At 39.3% G+C, this 18195-nt stretch overlaps 1 protein-coding gene across 10 annotated transcripts in view; it reads left to right on the forward strand.

Moving 5' to 3' along the window:
• The window catches only part of SULF1 (sulfatase 1), a 163956-nt gene that overhangs the window by 86080 nt on the left and 59681 nt on the right, over positions 1 to 18195 (forward strand). For 7 of the 10 annotated variants that reach the window (XM_073229650.1, XM_073229648.1, XM_073229652.1 and 4 more), the window contains one exon: positions 11041 to 11280. In XM_073229650.1, coding sequence (XP_073085751.1) covers positions 11041 to 11280 — 240 coding nt within the window. Of the gene's footprint in view, positions 1 to 11040; positions 11281 to 18195 lie in introns of those variants that run through there. The other 3 variants (XM_073229651.1, XM_073229657.1, XM_073229656.1) reach the window with 2 other exon arrangements.

The raw sequence follows: 18195 nt of genomic DNA on the forward strand, positions 1-18195 counted from the left end.
TTTTTGCTTGTTAGTCTCTTCGGCTGATTTGAGCTGACCTTCCACATTATTGGTAACAGTCGGTGAACATTAGGGGTTTGGCACTTAACTGTAGTACCTTAACTAACAACCCGGTTTATAAAATGTACTTGCATTGATTATAAGGTATTTGGTTCATGTTTCAATGTTACTTTTATGGTCTTAAGTTTTTAAAACAGTCTGTGAAATAGGAGGATGAAGACGAGAAGGCCTGAATACCACGGGAGTCAGAGATTTAACAGTGCACCTTAGAAACTTGGTCAAGAATTGTGTAAATATTTGGGCAAAGTTGTTTCAAAGTGTGTGGGATTTGGGTGGCAATTCTATGCAGTGTGTATGTATGAATGTATGCAGAAGCTAAAGGAATTTTCAACAGTATTATTAAAGTGAGTGATTTTTCACAGCTTGTGCTTATTGTTAGGTCATTGAAAGTATTCTACATATCTTCTGGTAGTAAGTCACTATCACCTTAGATTTGATGCTCTTCTGAAGAATTAGCTCACCTCAGTTAATCTAGAACACTTGGAAAGCTTGCTGAAATTGTGGTTGCAGCGTAGCTTCCGGCTCATCTGATTGGGTTTCTCATCTTCTTGCCTTCGCTAATGGTCCAGCTCTATGGTCTTTTCTGTAAACCTGGGATCAGTTATTCCAGGGAACCCTAAGAGAGAGACAGCTTGCCCTTACAAGGTGTCACCAGCACTCCTTTCCATTATTGGACTCAAGTTCCTCACTGTCAGAAATCACTCCACTACGCTTAACCATCACATTCAACTAGACCATCACTGGTGTCTTTTAGACCACTGCTTTGAGAGCACCCTGGACTGCTTTACAGAGCTCCTCCAGCTACACTTCTTGAGAAGCTCTCCATGCTGGAACTTAATCTGCAATGGGAGGGAACTTTGATTTCCAGCTGGAAACAGAACCATGGAGTCCCAACAAAGTTAACTCCTTGGGTTCAGCTGGAAGCAAATGCATTCAAACCCAGCCGGAGTAATGATTGCCGAAGTTGATTTGCTGAGTTTGCTCTGTCTGACTTGACTTTTTAAACAAGAATATTGATTTTCAGACAGCATGCCAAGATGAAAAGTCTTACAAGTGTGACATTAGTATGTATGTGGCTGGTGGTTTAACTTTTCATTCACCTACAAAGCATGAACTGAACAAGTTTGAATTTACCTTCCATAAGAATCTCTCATCTCCATCCCTTTCACTACAGCCAAGTTTGAGAGGCTGTTCTCCTCTCTCCCAGTGTTTCCCTCCCTGGTAAAACCTGTCCCCTCTAGTTTTCGCCCCACCTGCCTAGTCTTCACACCATTGCCAGAATCATGCAAGTATCTGATCAGGTCTCTTCTGTTCAAAAGTCTCCAAAGGTTTCCCTCTGCCAAAAGGATTAAACCACTTAGCTCTGTGGGTAAGTGAACTCTGGGCCATGTGGCCCCCACTTAGCTCTTTAAAGCTATTTCCTCTTTCTCCCACTTTGGTTCTGTGCTTCATGAGAATAACTTAGTTCCCTGAACGGGTCTGGTGGTTTCATCTCCCTCACTTCTATGTCTTGCCTTTGCACATCTCATCTCCTCTGCCTTTTCCCCTTCTTCAACTGGAGAAATCCTGTCTATTCTTCATGACCTAGCTCTCAAGGGTCTTCCTTCACCAAAACCATCCTCCCTCCAACAGGGTGATGGAACTTTCATCTGCACCGCCTTAGACATGCCTCTAGCATAGCCCTTAATCTGCCATGTGTCTTCTGCTTAGAACAACTACAAGGCAGGTAATGTTTTGTTTCTATTGCAATCCTGATGCTGGGAACATAGGAGGTCCTAAAGCAACTCAAGATGAACCCACAAAGGCCTGAAAAAGCTAACACAATTGCCAGAAGTGAACACAAGTATCTGTGAAGATTTACCTCTTCAATATACAGTCCTTGTCTTGTCTTGAAAATAAAATTAAAATTATTTGACAAATTTATTTTTAACAGAATTTAAAATTTCAGCCTTCTCTTACAGTTCATTCATTTGTTCAGTAAGTTATCAAGCAGTTATTAAGTACTGGCTGCTATTGGAGGCATGTGAATATTATGGTGAAGGGGTGTAGACCAGGTACAATCTATCCATTTGCTTCCTACCTATCTGCCTTTACCTCCTTCCTTGATTTTTCTGGCCAGACACCATGCAAAGCATTCGTTAAACTTAATCTTCACAATAACTCTGAAGTAATTACTATGACTCTTCAATTTGTGCATAAGGAAAATGAGCCTTAAAGGAGTCATGTAGGCTGTGATGAACTACTGAATGGTGAAACAGGTCCCTGGGCTCCACAGCTACACATTTAACCAGGATCCCTTCCGTCAATCATCCTTTCAACAATATCTACTGAGCCGTTCCTAACAAAACCCTTTGAACATATAGTAATGTTCTAGGTTCAGAGAAAGATAACAGAAGCCCACCATAGCTTTTATTGTCTCATTGGCAAAACAAATCGATGAAGAGCCACAGTGAACCCTGGGACAAAAGTTTAGAAAGGACCTCCTTTCTCTGCAGAAAAATTATGCTCTTGGTCGTAGTACTGCTCAATAGAGACTTTTGCCTTGATTTTATGATGGTCTCATATTCGTTCTTGAAACTTCTCAACACTTCAGTTGGTTTTTTTGGTTTTGGCTTTGGTTTTTTACCACCTTAACCACGTTGAGTGTGCAATTCAGTACTGTCAAGTACACTCACACTGTGGTGCTGGGCCCAATCTCCAGGACTTATTTCATCTCAAAGTATTAAAACTGTACCCGTTAAATAATAAATGCCCACACCCCTAGCCCCTGACAACCACCACCCTGCTTTCTGTCTCTGTGAATCTGATTGTTCTGGGTACTTCATATAAAGGGAATTATATAGTATTTGTCTTCTTATAACTGGTTTATTTCACTTGGCCTAATGTCCTTTCTCAAGGCTCATCCATATTGTAACATGTATCAGAATTTCCTTCCTTTTAAAGGATAAATAATATTACATTATATTTATATACCACCTTTTCATTATGCATTCATCTATTGATAGGAATTTGGGTTGCTTCCACTGTTTGGCTATTATGAATATTGCTATTATGAACATAGTTTCCTTTCAGTTCTCTGGGGTATATTCTGAGAAATGGATTTGCTGTATCATTTGATAATTTCACTTTTAATATTTTGAAGAACGATTGTATTGTTTTTCATAGCAACTGCACCATTTTACATTCCCATCACCAGTGCACAATGGTTCCCATTTCTCCATATCATCACCAACACTTGTTATTTTCTTGCTTTTTGATACTAACCAGCTTAAGAGATATGAGGTGGTACCTCATTGTGATTTTGACATGGTTGGGTTTTGCTTTAGTTTTTTACTTACATGTAATTGTGTTTGCCAAATGCTGGAATAGATCTTCAGCTAAGCAAAACTCTTTGCACCTGTAATACTGCAGGCCTTTTTGGCTACTGCACCTTCAGAAAGATACAACAACAGACTTAGAAAAGGATTAGAAAAACAATTACAAAAATTGTAATAGGATACTTTTCCTTTTGGGAAAGAATAAAACAATTCTAACTTCTTTGTCTGGAAAGACAAAGGCTAGAAGGATTATAAACAAAGTTTATGCAATCAAGCTGGGAAGGAAAGCTCTTATTCAATAGGAATGGGGGCTACTCCCTCAACTTTGTCAGAGGACAAATTATTAAAATAAACTAGTACTTTGTTAAGGGAATAACACCCATAAGGAACTCATTGATAAAAGTGCTAGAACCTGGCCTATGGATAACACTTTATCTTTGTCCAAACAACATTCATTCTCATTATTGCATTTTATTGTAATCCCACCCAAGTTGGATAGGTGGGACAAAGATCATTATCCTAGAAGAAAACATAATCTGTGGAAAAATTCAGTGACTTAATGACTGGTCTCATACTTCTGGATTTGCTTTTTCCACAATGTCAGTAGTTCAGGTTTGTCTATACCTGCAAATAGCTCAGGTTTTTCAGACTTAAGTTAATGGGTGGGAGATTTATACTTTTTTAAACCAGAACTCCACACATGTTTGTCTGGGATGATACCTCTGGGAAAGAGATGGTAAACAGGAGCATTAGTAATATCCACATTTTATTTTAAAAATTAGAAACTGTTTGTGAAGCAACTGTGATTAAATGTTTAGCTTTGATAAAACTAGGAAATGTGTTGTTTATTCTGTTATTTCCCTGCACTTAAAATATGTTATAAATCAAAAAGAAGAAAATCAGAGATATTTGTGGGACTCCTCGAGCTTTCTCAGACTAGAGTCAGAGAAATTAAGCTCTAAATTTTCTCCAAGCAGTCTCTAGGTGCCACTCTGTGAAACAAAGTATTTGGGTTGATTAGATCACTGATTTGACTGAATGTGGCATTTCTTAAATTCTTAAGAAATTGAGTTGATGCTAACATCTCAGTAACACTGACCCAAGGATTCTCTTAAGTGGAATTAAGAAACCACAAATAAATGGAAATACTTTGTTCCCTTAAAGCAAAGGTCACAGATGGGATCTACAGTCCAAAGCTAGTCCACAGATGCATTTTGCTTGACCAGCAACATTTGAAAAATCAATTGATTTCATGTGACAAGAAATCCAGGTTCCAACTTTTCTTGGAAATCCAGAAGAATGAAAGTTTGCATTCCCAAGAGTTAGCTATCATTTAGAAGCTTGAACGGGAGTCAAGTTGTCTCCATTGGGAGGGACAGTCCTTGCCAGTCACCGTGGTCCCTACCTCTCTCCATTGCTCCCCAATGATTAGGCCAAGGAGCAGTTATCATTTACCATCATGTTCATACTGCTGTTTTTCTTAATGATCAGGGAGAAGTTCTAACCCACATCTCTATCAAACATGAAAACTAAAAAAATGAAAGTTCTGTGATTTTTCATATACCTGGCTGCTTTCACTTGTCTACCTTCCCCGTCTAGCCCTACAGGCATGCTAACTGCATTGGCCTAAGAAACTAGTCTGTTTCTAATGGCCTTTTGCTCTTTGGGATGGGGGTGGGGGGCGAAAATAATGAGTCTTAGTGACCTGGAAACATTCCAGGCAGATCTATATCTGCTTCTTGGTCTTCTCCCAATTTGTTTTTCTCTGTTAGTTTTAGCTGAAACATCTGTTTTGTTTTTTTTTCTACCAAGTCCATAGTTTTGGTAGAAAAAGGTATAGTGTTTATATTACTTTTTCTTCTGCTTTCAGAATTAAAATTCAATAGACCACTGTGGCCATTTTTAATATTGGCAATATCACTAATTAGTATAATATACTTTATGATGAAAACAACTTTGGTATGAAAAAATAGCACTGATATATTTAGTACAGACCATTTACATACTTAAAACATTAACTATAGTACATCATAAAACAATGACATCTAGGAACAACTGAACAATTGATAAGAGCTGTGCCTGCTTGTTGTCATCACTCATCAAACCATGAACCTTTCCTATACACAGGGAGATGTGTCTTTAGGAAGCCAGGTGTATGTGCATCTCACATGCCTACGATTTCTGTAAGAGGTGATGACAAGGACAATATTTATTAGTGAATTTCTAATTTTGTGAGTTTTTCTGGACATGATAAACAGGCTTGATGAAAATTTTAATATTTGATAGTACAAAATATTGAATAACCAGATGCTAAGATATTTGAATCAGGAGAAGTAAAGCTTTGTTGTAGTTTAACATGTGAATGCAGCAGTGCCAGCTCTCTGTGTGATTTTGGTAAAGGGTTCTTTAGTGGGACCTTTCTCCCTCCCAACATTTTCACATGGATGATTTGGGAATACATGAGTAGAGTATGTAGAATGATTTAAATTCCTGTTCATGATTCCATCCAGTCCCAATAACCTATCACATACTCGATGCAACATACAGATCCTAGATCCTTGATCTTTTTAAAGTCCACTGAAACTGGAAACCTGGCAAATCTTGTGGAATTCCTGGAGTGCCACATCTGTCCGCCTCACCTCTGACCCAGCAGAATCCTGTTTCACAGCCATTGCTGTCACAGCATCCCTACCATGCAGGAGCAAAGGCAGATGTCCTCAGTCCCAACCTGGGTCTCTGGCACTGGGACAGCTCTTCTTGGCATCCTGAGATTCAGCTGTGGCCTGGACTTGCCCTGTGCTCAAGCCAGGCCAGGCAGCAGTGCCACCACCCCCACCAGCTACTAGACCTAATTACAGTCACTTCATTTCATCCCTATCAGGCTTCCACCTTGCAGGACAATTTTAAACAATAATGAAGTCACGCTTCTTGCTTAGGAGGGGTGGGGAAACAGTGCATGTGTGGTGGAGAAGAACTGATAGTTATTGCTGTAAGCCAGCCTGAACATTTTGAGTCAAATCATAGAAATTGCAGTTGACCTCTATCTTAGTCTGTTTAAGCTACTACAACAAAAGATCTTTGATTGGGTGGCTTAGTGGCTTATAAACAACAGAAATTTATTTCTCACAGTTCTGGAGGCTGAGCAGTCTAAGATCGAGAGGCCAGTAGAGTTGGTGCCTGATGAACACCCACATCCTGGTTCATAGATGGCTGCCTCTTCATGTGCCCTCACATGGCTGAAGAGGCAAGGGAGCTCTCAGGGATCTCTTCTGTAAGGGCACTAATCCCATTCATGAAGGCTCCACCCTCATGATGGAAGCATCTCCCAGATCCCCACACCCACCACCTCCTAGTACTATCACACTGGGCATCAGGTTTTCAACAGGTGAATTTGGGGGGGATGCAAGCATTCAGTTTTGTGATAATCTGTCTACTCTTATCCAAACTTGGAATTCAGAATAGATTGTGGAGAGGGAGACCGAAAAGGCAGGAGAAGCCTAAGCATGGTAGGGCTGTCAGTGGGATGTGGTCAGTGCAAGGTGAGATCACAGCCCACTGACAATATCCCTGGCATGAACTGCTTGAATGACATGTTGCCATTTGCTCCTCAGCATCCCCCTGATCTGGTCAGGGAAGCTATTCATAGCTCTGCTTTAAGGGTGAGAAACACAGAACAAAAGTGGGTAAATGACTTGCTCAAGCAAATTTGTGACAAAATCCAGATGTTTCCCAGGAAATCAAGTCCCTTGCTTTCTCTTATTCTTACCGTCCTAGCCCTGGCCTTGTGAATGTTGTTACGCATCTTTGGCCTTAAGCTTCATATCATTCCTATTTAGTAATTGTTCAAATAATTAAGAACCAGAATTATTTGCATTTTAGGTATCAAAGGTCTGAAACCCAGAAAGGTGACAAATTTCAGCTTAAAACAGAACTGAGCCCTTCCAATTGTAGGACAGGACATTGTTCCATCCCTACTCTAAACAACTGTAAATACATAGTTATGACTTTTATTACCTAATAGCTGTTGGTAGAGTTTCCCAATGAAAAGTCAGTCACGCAATCACAGTGGCAATAGATAAGCACAAGGCAATGTTGTGATCAATGTTAATCATGGCACAGCCATAAAAACGAAGGTGCTTTGTGATCCACTGAGATCAGCAGCAGTGTTTAACACCAGTGTGGACGTCAGCTCCTGAAGGCAGACATACCTGAAGCCCACTTATCCTTCAGCTGGACCTGAGCTACTAAGATCACTTCAGCCCTAGTGAGGGCAGAAAGCAGGCATTGGTGTCCATCAGTATCTCCCGTGAGAGGTCAGATGAAGCAAAATATAAGACTGCAGAAAGTGAGACACACCTTGATTACAAGAGCAGATGTCAATGTCACAGCCATTACTCAGCCTATATGGAGCTTAAGGGCATAGTCTCTGGAGCAGACTTCCTGCATTTGCATCTGGGCTCTGCTACCTAGGGCCTTTGTGGCACTAGGCATGTTATCTAACCCTTTTGCACCTCAATTTTATCATCTGTAATATGGGGGAAAAATAGTAATACCTACTACAAAGCGTTACCATCAAGATTAAATGAGTTGATGCATGTGAAGCACGTAGAAGAAAACCTGGCTGAGAGTAAATATGAAATCAATGTTTCCTCTCCCTTCTGCAGTATTTTATAGCCTTGGGAAGTAGTCTAAGCCATTCAGATGACTTTAAACAAGCACCCAGCAAGATCTCTTCCAGGTGTCCATTTCCCCTATTCTTTGCCAATCCTGGAAAACTTGTCCAGGTATGGTCTGTGGACAGGAGGCATCAGCATCCCCAGAGAGCTTTTTAGAAATGCAGATTCTCAGGCCTTCCCCAGTCTTACTAAATCAGTATCTCACGGTGGGCCCAGAATTCTGTGGCTTAATGCGCTCTCTCAGTGACTTTTGAAGTCAGAGAAACATTGTCCCTTTGCTGAGAAACTTGAAGCCAGGTGCCCACTCTCAGGAACCCAAATGTCTTCATTCATCCCTTAGACATGGGGACTGGTTAGAAGCAGAGCATCTGGAAGGATTGTTTAGGGTCTCAGCACAGCCGTCTCAGTTAATCAGGAATAATAGTGACGCTTAGCATGAGAGGCCAGTCCTGGCTGGGCCATTCCAGAGATGATAAACTAGGCTAAGTTTTAGCCCCAGTTTTTCTATTACTATTTGACCTCAGATGAGATTTCCGCCTATCACCCCATATTTGTAGCTCAAATGAATCTATAAACTGGAGATTTGCATTTTTGTTATTCAGAACTTGGAGGATGGCTTCCAGTTGCTTTCTCTTACGTTTGAATTCAGCTAAAGCTCACAGGGAAACACTGAGAGCTTGTTCTTTGAAACAAAGAGATTATTAGGCGATGAAACCCCATAAACAGTATTTGCTGGGTTTTCCCCAAATTCAAGATATTACGGTAAATAAACACTGTAAATATCTAAAAAGGGAAGAGAGTAAGTGGACCTTCAGCACCTACTTTATTCGTCATCCACTCTGTGTCTCTATTCATCTCTTTATCTCCAGAATGTTTCCCCGTATGATCAACCAACACAACTTTTCTAAAATGTACTTCTTTGATCTTCTATAGGGCATATTTCTTTAGTTGCTTCTTGAGCAACAGTGAAACCATTACTTTCTGAAATTTCTTCCTGTGCCAAAAACTTTGAGGTATTGGTCAACTCATTGCCTCCTGATGCATTACAATGTCTTGGATCTGCTTCTTAGAGTTGCCTTATTTTAGAGGTACAGTCCAGTTCAAGGTTTACCACCTCACAGCCTGCTGGCTTCGGCGACCTCTTGGCAGCACCTGTGACAGACCTTTCCCTTCTCAGTGCCAGACCTCTATAGCCACACTGCCCCAGCAACACCTCTCAAAGACTTTTTTTAAAAATTATATGGTTCATACTTCTGACAAAGAACCTATTCTGCCTTTATTTTGTCTGTTCTAGCAAATCCAACTGTCTCTGCCCAGCCTCCAAGCCATTTGCTAACTCTGCCTCCCATGTTTCAACAAGACAATTCTCCATGTTGTTTTTCATTTCATGAAATCAACACACTGTGCCCATCCCTGTGCTTAGTTCTTCACCCCTCCAGAGCACCATGCACCACCCTCCCCATGCCTCATGCAGCACACTGGACCCATCTCTGTGTGTCCTGCTCCTTTCCTTCCATTTGTCCTCATCTCTTGGTTCAGAGCTCTTACTGAACATTCACTTCAAATCTCCTCTAACCTTATATGGACTGCTACTACCATATCTGCACACCTGTGTGTATGTTGCACATACCCGCAAGCAATATTTATATGTAGGTTCTCATCTAGATAGCTGACTACTGAAGACCAGAGGCAGCAGATAATTTCCATTTCTGCGGGACCAGCGCAGAATGCTGAGGCTGATAGACTGTTTAGCATGAAATGGACGCTCACTACATGTTATTCACTGATTACAAAAAGGTTGCTTGATTGCCCTGAAGACAACAGAGGAGAAAAAGCAGTTAGGAGTCCTCCTAACTGAAGCATATTTTAGGGAATTCTAACAACACCCAATTAGAAACCTTCCTCCTGTTTTCGTATGTTTCATGTGAGCAATAAAAGCTAAAATGTGAAAAGATCAGGCCGGCTGTGGCTTTTTGGACCACTGCACGCTTCTCTTCTGCTCTGAATGCCTGCCTGGTTTGCATTATGATTTCTTTCCTTGCTGGAAAACTGCAGAGACTTTCTCCCTTTCTTTGGAAGAAGTGGGACCTGTTGGAAATGTGAGGCTCCAGGATTCAAATGCAGTGGGCTTGGCTTAGTGCTCTGTAGTGCATTTCTTGACAAGTCCTGAAAAGACTATTGAATTCTGGCCTGGGTTTTTTTCTGCAGTATTTGGATGTGTTTCAGCTGCAGTGTTTGGCTGGATAAAGTAATAGAAATAGAATTTTTTTTTCTTCCTCAACAGTCTTATGTTACAATTTTATCCTTTACAGCTAAAATTTTACTGCTATACAAATACTTTTGAGTGCAATAAAATAGCTCTTACACAAACAACCTATATTTTAAAATTACATGTAAACAGGTAAATATATAATGTAGGAGTGCTATTCTGATAGAAAAGCAGGCAGATATTTGGTGAGTTTGCTGGAGGATGCCAAGTTACATTGAAGATTTCTTTTTAATTAAGTAGAGGCATTTTGGAAGGACTTTTACTATAAAAATATTTTTTCTCCTTCATGTAATGAAAACACTCTATCTAGTAATCTCTGTGATGTCACCAGCATTGTGCATGTGTGGTGGGCTGGGGTTTTGATGCTCTGTGTAATGGGCTATTGTTCTCCCATAATCTTCAAAGAGCTGCTGGCCTTTGAGTCTGCTCCATAGCTAAAATGCTAGCTTTAATGATCAGATTAGCCTGATTTTTTTTTTCCTTCGTGACTAAGGAGAGAATAAGCTGAAATATGCTTACTATTCTGCAAAATACTTGAGATGGTAAGACCCCAAATGTTTAATTTTCTTCTGAGAGCCGGTCAAGTTATAGACTCCTTCCAGCCAAGGGAGGGAAATTAAATTAATAAGTCAGGGGAACAGAGTCACTGAGTGACATGATGTAAGCGGGTGTTCGCATGGTGTGCTCTGCTAAACAACACTAAAATTGTGCCTTTCAGGGTCCCTGCAAGTCATGAACAAAACGAGAAAGATTATGGAACGTGGTGGAGCCACCTTCACTAATGCCTTTGTGACTACACCCATGTGCTGCCCCTCCCGATCCTCCATGCTCACGGGGAAATACGTGCACAACCACAACGTCTACACCAACAATGAGAACTGCTCTTCACCCTCGTGGCAGGCAATGCATGAACCTCGGACGTTTGCTGTATATCTTAATAACACTGGCTACAGAACAGGTAAAGGGTGAACTTTCTGGCCCATAACCCTCAGGTAACACCATCTTTGACACAGGAAAATGCATTGTGCAATGAAATACGTGAAGTTCAGTAAGTCGCTAAATGGAAGTAGTCTGGCCTTTTCTCTTCTGTATCAGTATTCTCCCAGCCCTTCTTTTTCTCTCTGAAGAATGTACCAATGAGAAATCCCTTAGAGAAAAGTCAGGATGATTCTCAGGGGACCTGTTGTGAACATGTTGGATCCATCAGAGTGCCCAGCAATTGAAATTTTCCAGGAGAACCTGCAATAACAGAGCTTTCATCCATTTACCTGCTTATTTCAACCCCCCAAATCTCAAAGGCTCATTGCTTAGCTTGAGGCTTGTCTTAGATGTTGGTAAATTCCTGCTGATTGTTTCAGTGAGAAGTTGTCAAGTGGTTTGAAACTGCTTCACACCTACCCCAGGGTGTGGGACACAATGGATGATCAAAATTACTTACTGAGTTAATAAATAATTGAATGAATAAACCAATGAGGTGTACCTTATTGATTCATTTATTTATTCATTCATAGTGACTAGGATTTGGAGTTTCTTTAGGTTATGGTCACTCTTAGGTCTTCACTGTTCATCTCCATCTCCCAGGAAATGAAGGCCTCCCAATTACTACACCTGCTATCGTTGGTCCAAACTACGTATGCAGAGCAAGAAGAGGATTTTGATTGGTTGGTCTCTTGATGATTGGGGACCTGTTTAAAGAAAGGTCATAAATATGATGCTAATTTTTCTAAGAAAAAGTAAGCCTCCTTCTGGTAATATAGCCCCCCAAAATGTTTATTCTTCAGCATTTAGATGCTCTCCTCAGGTTTTCTGAGCATTTCTTCATGAAAGGAAACAAAGATGTTGATAGATGGGCCGCCAAGGTAAAACAACCACCTAGACTTACTCATAAAAAATTAAAGATGCTGTCATTACAGGTTGTGAAAATGATTTTCAGGGCTATGGATTCTCCATTCTGAAGATTTAAAAGTAAAAGATTTCAGATAAATGTATTCCCTCAAATCTCTTTTAAACATGAAAATAATCTTTCCCACTGGGTTCTGGAAATATGTGGCCATTTGCTTCTTTGACACTTAATACTTGTTATTTATGGATGAAAATATTGATTTCAATATGATAGCATTGTCATTCACAGGCATCTCAGGATCTCCACTCACAGAAGAAGCTGCCCCCATAAATCTCAAGGATATTCATTTATGCTTAGGAAAGAAACTACGTTCCTAAGAGTGCCTTATCCTGAGTGTGTTTTCTCACATAAGTCATTTAAATTTACAGAACCTTTCATCTGAGAGCTCTAAAGCAATTTGCAAATCCATCAAACATCCCTGGAGGGTTCACAGACAGCAAGTGTACTTGCCTGTGTTTTATAACTGGGATGGGGATTTCAAAAATGGTGTGACCAGCTCAGAAGCAAAAGCAGAAATGGTCCCCTAAAGCCTGGTTCCCTAATTTTAACCATCAAATTGTGTTTCGTTCATGAAAAGCACTGTATAAAACCAGTGCTTCCAACTCCTAGGCTCCTTATAATTTAATTTCTAGTAGCAAACATAGAGCTTGAAGGGTTGGGACTGTCACCACATCCAGAGTGACATGGATGATTTCCATCAAAAGAAGTAGATATGTAGGGTGACACAGAGAACGTTCTAGGACTTACATTGGTCAACTAGGGTTTGCCAGTTTGTTTCAGGATTAAATCAAGAAGGAGGAAAAAAGATGAATAAGTTATGGACTTATTGTGTGACAAGATTTTGATATGTCCTTGAAATTTGCTAAGAAGGTAGATCTTTGGTGTATCACCCTAAAGAGGAAAATAAGTGAAATGGTAAAGGTGTGAGGTGATGGACATGTTGACTGGGTTGTTGGTGGTGAACATTTCACAATGCTTACATATTTCATGCTGTCAGATTACACACCTTACATATTTATAATTTTTAATCATCAATTATACATCAAAAAGCAGGGGAGAAAAAAGAAAAGGGAAAAAGATGGAAATTAGTATTTGTTGCTTACCTACTCTGTACCAGGCACTTTACCTAAGTTGTCTCATATAATTCTTATGGCAACTATGAAGGATTTGGCTGGGTTACCAGTGAAAAAGCAGATACTCAGGAGAGTTATTGTAAAGATCACAATCTAGTCAGTGATAGATTAAATCTAGCACATCTGACTCCATAGTCTTTCCTCTTTCCATTATCTTTTTTCTTTCCAATGGTTCTGCCATGTGTCATTCCAAAGCTCCTTGAGACACATAAAACATAATAGGATACAAAGGAATAAAGACCCTGGCTTGTTTCTTAAATGGAAATGAAGAGCAGTACTAGGCAAAGGCTGGTATGCAAACCACAGGTCGTGGAGTTGTAGAGAAAAGCTGTATATTTGAACTAAGCTTCTGATGGCAAAAGCAAAAATTGAAATGCCATCCATTACAAAGTTCACTGGGTCTCCAAGAAAACAAATTGTTGCTTCTTAGAAGCATAGTGTATTCTGGTACTTGTTTCAATTAAACTATGCTGTGTCCACCCTACAATGGATTCTAAAAGGTTGAATAAAACTGAGATAATTGAGCTCAATTCCCTTATTTTGAGATGAGCAAAGTTAGACCCAGAAGATTAAGGTGACTTGCTGAATTGACACATGTGATGTACTAATGTCAGGACCTTGGTCTTAGGGCTGTTTCCAGAATGCTCCCTACCCTTATGCATTAAGTCTAGGGTGAAGCTGCTCACCATAAGGCCTTCCCAATGACAACCATCAGTCCTTTCCTGCAGCCCAGCAGGCCTGCCTCAGTCAGATGTCTTCAAGGAGATGAGATTTGCTCCTGGAAAACTAAGTCTGATTCTGAAGCCAACTTTCTCCCCAGGGGTCTAGGCACTTAGGTAATAATGTAATTTATAGTGAGTCATCCTACAGAGGAAAAGGAATTCTTTAAGGGAAACAAGGACTTTTCCAAACAGTTAGGAATAGAAAAAGGATGATATGCACTCAGGAAAATAAATTTTGATATATACCCAGTTCAGAAAAATTGAAAACTGGATGACTAAAATGTCAGCAGTAGAGATCTATATGATTTAAATGTATCTTCGATGGAAAAGTATTGAAGTGTCTCAGATAGTAAGGAAGCAAAGACGTCTTTGTGACAATAATTATTGATCTAACCAGGGACAGAGCCCCATTTGAAAATACATAAAAAAGCACATCAGGAGGAAGGCATTTTAGGAAATTGAGAATCGGTGAGTAGGTATTACACCAACATGATTATTTATGAACCACTAAACTAGTGAGGTAAAAGCCAATACATAAAGATTTTATTGTCTTTCTAATAATGAATACATTATTCGGAACATTTAGCTGAGAACCTAAGAGAAATAAGGAAGGAAACTGAAATATGTATTATACATAAATGTCCATCTAGAGAAAAACACAAAGCAGCAATCAGTTTTATGAAGAACAACTCAGAGAATACAAATTACAAAGAGGTTTATTTTGGGAGGCATCCAGAATACATGGATTTAAATGGATTGAATTGATCCAATATTATATTTACCATTGTATGACGTGATTTTTTTTTTTCAGAACTGAGGCATATTTTTGGACTGGCTATAGCCTAAATTTTTCTAACTTTACTCATGGAAAATATGACTGAAACAGCTTAAATGTTCAAGAAGGGGAAAATATAGCAACATGCCTATTGCATTTTATGTTCTGATGGGTGAAGTGGGAATGCTATTGGATTATCTATCATAAAAATGAATATCTTGCCTGACTATCTGCTCAGAAAATTTATGAGTTTCTTATAAGGGTATGGACATGAATATAAAAACCTTGCATAAGTTTTAAGGTAAAAGTAATAATCCACATATGAGAGGTAGTGTCCAGTGTTAGAAAAAAACCCTGAACAAAGACTGAGAAGAGCTGGAGTCATGTCCTAGCTCTACCTTTTATTTGTTCTGAGAATTTGTGCAGGCTGGTTTTCCAACCTATATATGTAATGTAGAGTTTGGACTACAATGATCCTACATTTTCTTTCTTGTCCAAAATTATGTTGTAATTTTATTATAATCACTGTAATTATTATATTCATTTAAAATTGTAGTGTTCAAATTACAGTCATAAGACATAATGCATAAAATTACATGTGCCTTCAGTTTTAGTGATACCAGTTCTACTTCATATCACTGGGGTGGAAGGGGATTAAGACAGATCTGCAATAGATTTTTTTGAAAAGAATTCTTTTATAACCAAACAATTTAGACAAATTAATCACATCTCTAATCTTATGTCTTTTTACATTGCAAAATGTATTTGTTACTTATAGATGGTATATTTATTTATTCTCCAAAATGAACTTTTTTAAATGTAGGGTTCACTTAAAGTAATACTAATATTCTTATTTTTGTGTATTATAGTATTATAGTTTTTTGATAAGTACATAAACATGATGTATAGCATACACTTATTGAATGACATATTCTTAAAACTATGCTAGATGCTGGAATGCAAAGAGATAGAAAGTAATTTCCTTGTCTTCATTGGACTTAGGGTCTAGTTGGGAGACCAGACTCAGGTATATAAGTTGACATAAGAGTAGATCATAATTTTAATTTGGTTCAAACTATGTGTATTTTGATTTACTACCAATAAAATCCTGCAACCCCATATCCATCAATTACTTGGAGTAAAACCTCAGTTGGTATGTATATCATCTGTTTATTAAATAAATGCTTCTCCACCGCATCAGAAATCTTTTGTATAGTTACTATTGCTGACTTAAAAATAATGCCATTGATTCACATAGTTCAAGAACCTTTTTCTAAATATTATTTAACAGATAGTTCTGGACAAAGACAGCATGGCCTCAAGTGAATAATAATGGTGATGTGGTCTTTCTGACCTTTCTCCCTGTCACCTACACCCCCACCATCTTTTTAAAACAGCTGGGAAGGGAAGTGTTTAATGGTGAAAGAGAGAGAAGGACAGGTAGATGGTGTGTTAGTGATATATTTGGATAGTGATAAGTTGAGTTGAATTGCCAATGCCAAAGGATAGAAAAACTTCACACTCCATATAACGTAATGGCAATATGGGCAGGAAAATGAAATTCACCTTAGGGAGGGAGAAAGAGATTTAATACATCTGGAGTAAAATAATTAGAAGCCCAGATAATCAATTGCAGAGCGCTGCCAAGAAGCATAATGTTGAAAGAGACCAGGGGTGATTAGAAATGAGTTTCAATGTCCCAAGGTGACAAGAAAGGCCAGAGTAACTTGAAGCTGACAACACAGGCCGCATCATGACGTGTGAGGTCTCTCTTGGAACAAGTGTGATGGGGTAGGGCACATCTGGAATACTGAGCACATTCTTTATACTCCATTAGCACAAAGACCCAAAACCTGCAGGGAGTGCTGAAGTGGATAACAGGCACTATTAAGAGACTTGAAGAAATCCTTTATAAGGGGAGGACTGAGGGAGAGGGCAACAGCCGTGGCAATGGGTAGAAAGCAGTACAACATAACCTAATGGGTAAATAACAGAGGCGCAGGAGTGGCTTGGCATGGCAGCCCTCAGAGGAAAAAACAGAACAAAACTAAAAGTAGCAGGGAAAATATCTAAAAATTAGGCACAGAAATGTGAGCCAACTGGGAGAGAATTGGTTGCCACAAAATAAGTCAGATGAAGGAAGAAAAATATATAACCCCTCAAAAAATGTTTTCAAATATACAAATGTAGAACAAGTTTTCCTTGTACTGCAGAATGGTAAATTGTTTAAAATCAGAACACAATAGGAAGGATAATGATAATGGTGATGCTAATAATGATACTAGTACTTGCAGTTCTTAATAAGTCCTAGTTATATGCCAGGCACCGTTTTAAATACTTTGCATGTGTATTAATCCATTTGATTCTCACAACAATCCTACCACTAATATCATTAGCACCTTTTTCATGGTTTTGCAGAAGGGAATGGGAGGAGAGAGGCTCAGTAACTTGCCTGTGGATGTATAGCAGAGCCAGGATTTGAACCCAGGCAGGCTGTCTCCAGGGTTTGTATTCAAACCAGTATGCTCTTTTACCTCTTTGAAAACAAAAGGAGAGAAAGATGGTGGGGGAGTGCAGAATTGTGGGGTAACGAGCAAGCCAGAGGAAAGAGGTGGGTCCAAGCTTATTAAGCAGAAGGTTCTGGAAACAGTCCCCTTCTGAAGTTGTGTAGGTGGCACGTGGCTTTGATTTGCTGGCTGTGACTCCAAGTCACATTCCTTTTTTGGAAAGAGAAAACATCTTGTGGTTTTATTTGAGAAGGTAGGTAGTCTCTGAAGACAAGAATCCCTCACTAGAAGACTTCCTTCTACTCATCAAAGGGAGATCCTCGATCATAGCTGAGTCAAATCAGTTTGGCTAATAGACCACTCAGTTGATGCACTTGTTGAAAAACTTTCATTCAACAAGTCAACAAATATTTCCATGTTTGTCAGATTGGAGTCACTCTTCAAAGAAAATAAATCTGATGGAACTATCAACTTCTGCAGCTCCAAAGCTCTATTCCATGAAAACATTTAGACCAAATCAGCTTTAAAAATTATAATTTAAGTGAATTTAACAAGTTTAGAACTTACGGAATCCTCAGAATACATGAGGGCCTATGAACCCCAGTTCAAGAAGCAAAAATTATGGAAACTCTATACAATGTGTAAGGATGAGAGTAGGAAGGTACAGAGATGAGGCAAGGGCAGCGTTAACCCACAAAAACCTTACAGTTGAAGGGTTGTTAGTCTCATATATAAACATGGTTGAACCACAGAGAAGAAAAGATGGCTCTAGAGCCACAGAGACAAATTGCTATGGGACTGGGGCAGAGGCTGGGACTGAAATGATCATCTGC

This window comes from Manis javanica, chromosome 2, assembly GCF_040802235.1.
Source record: "Manis javanica isolate MJ-LG chromosome 2, MJ_LKY, whole genome shotgun sequence".
NCBI lineage: Eukaryota > Metazoa > Chordata > Mammalia > Pholidota > Manidae > Manis > Manis javanica.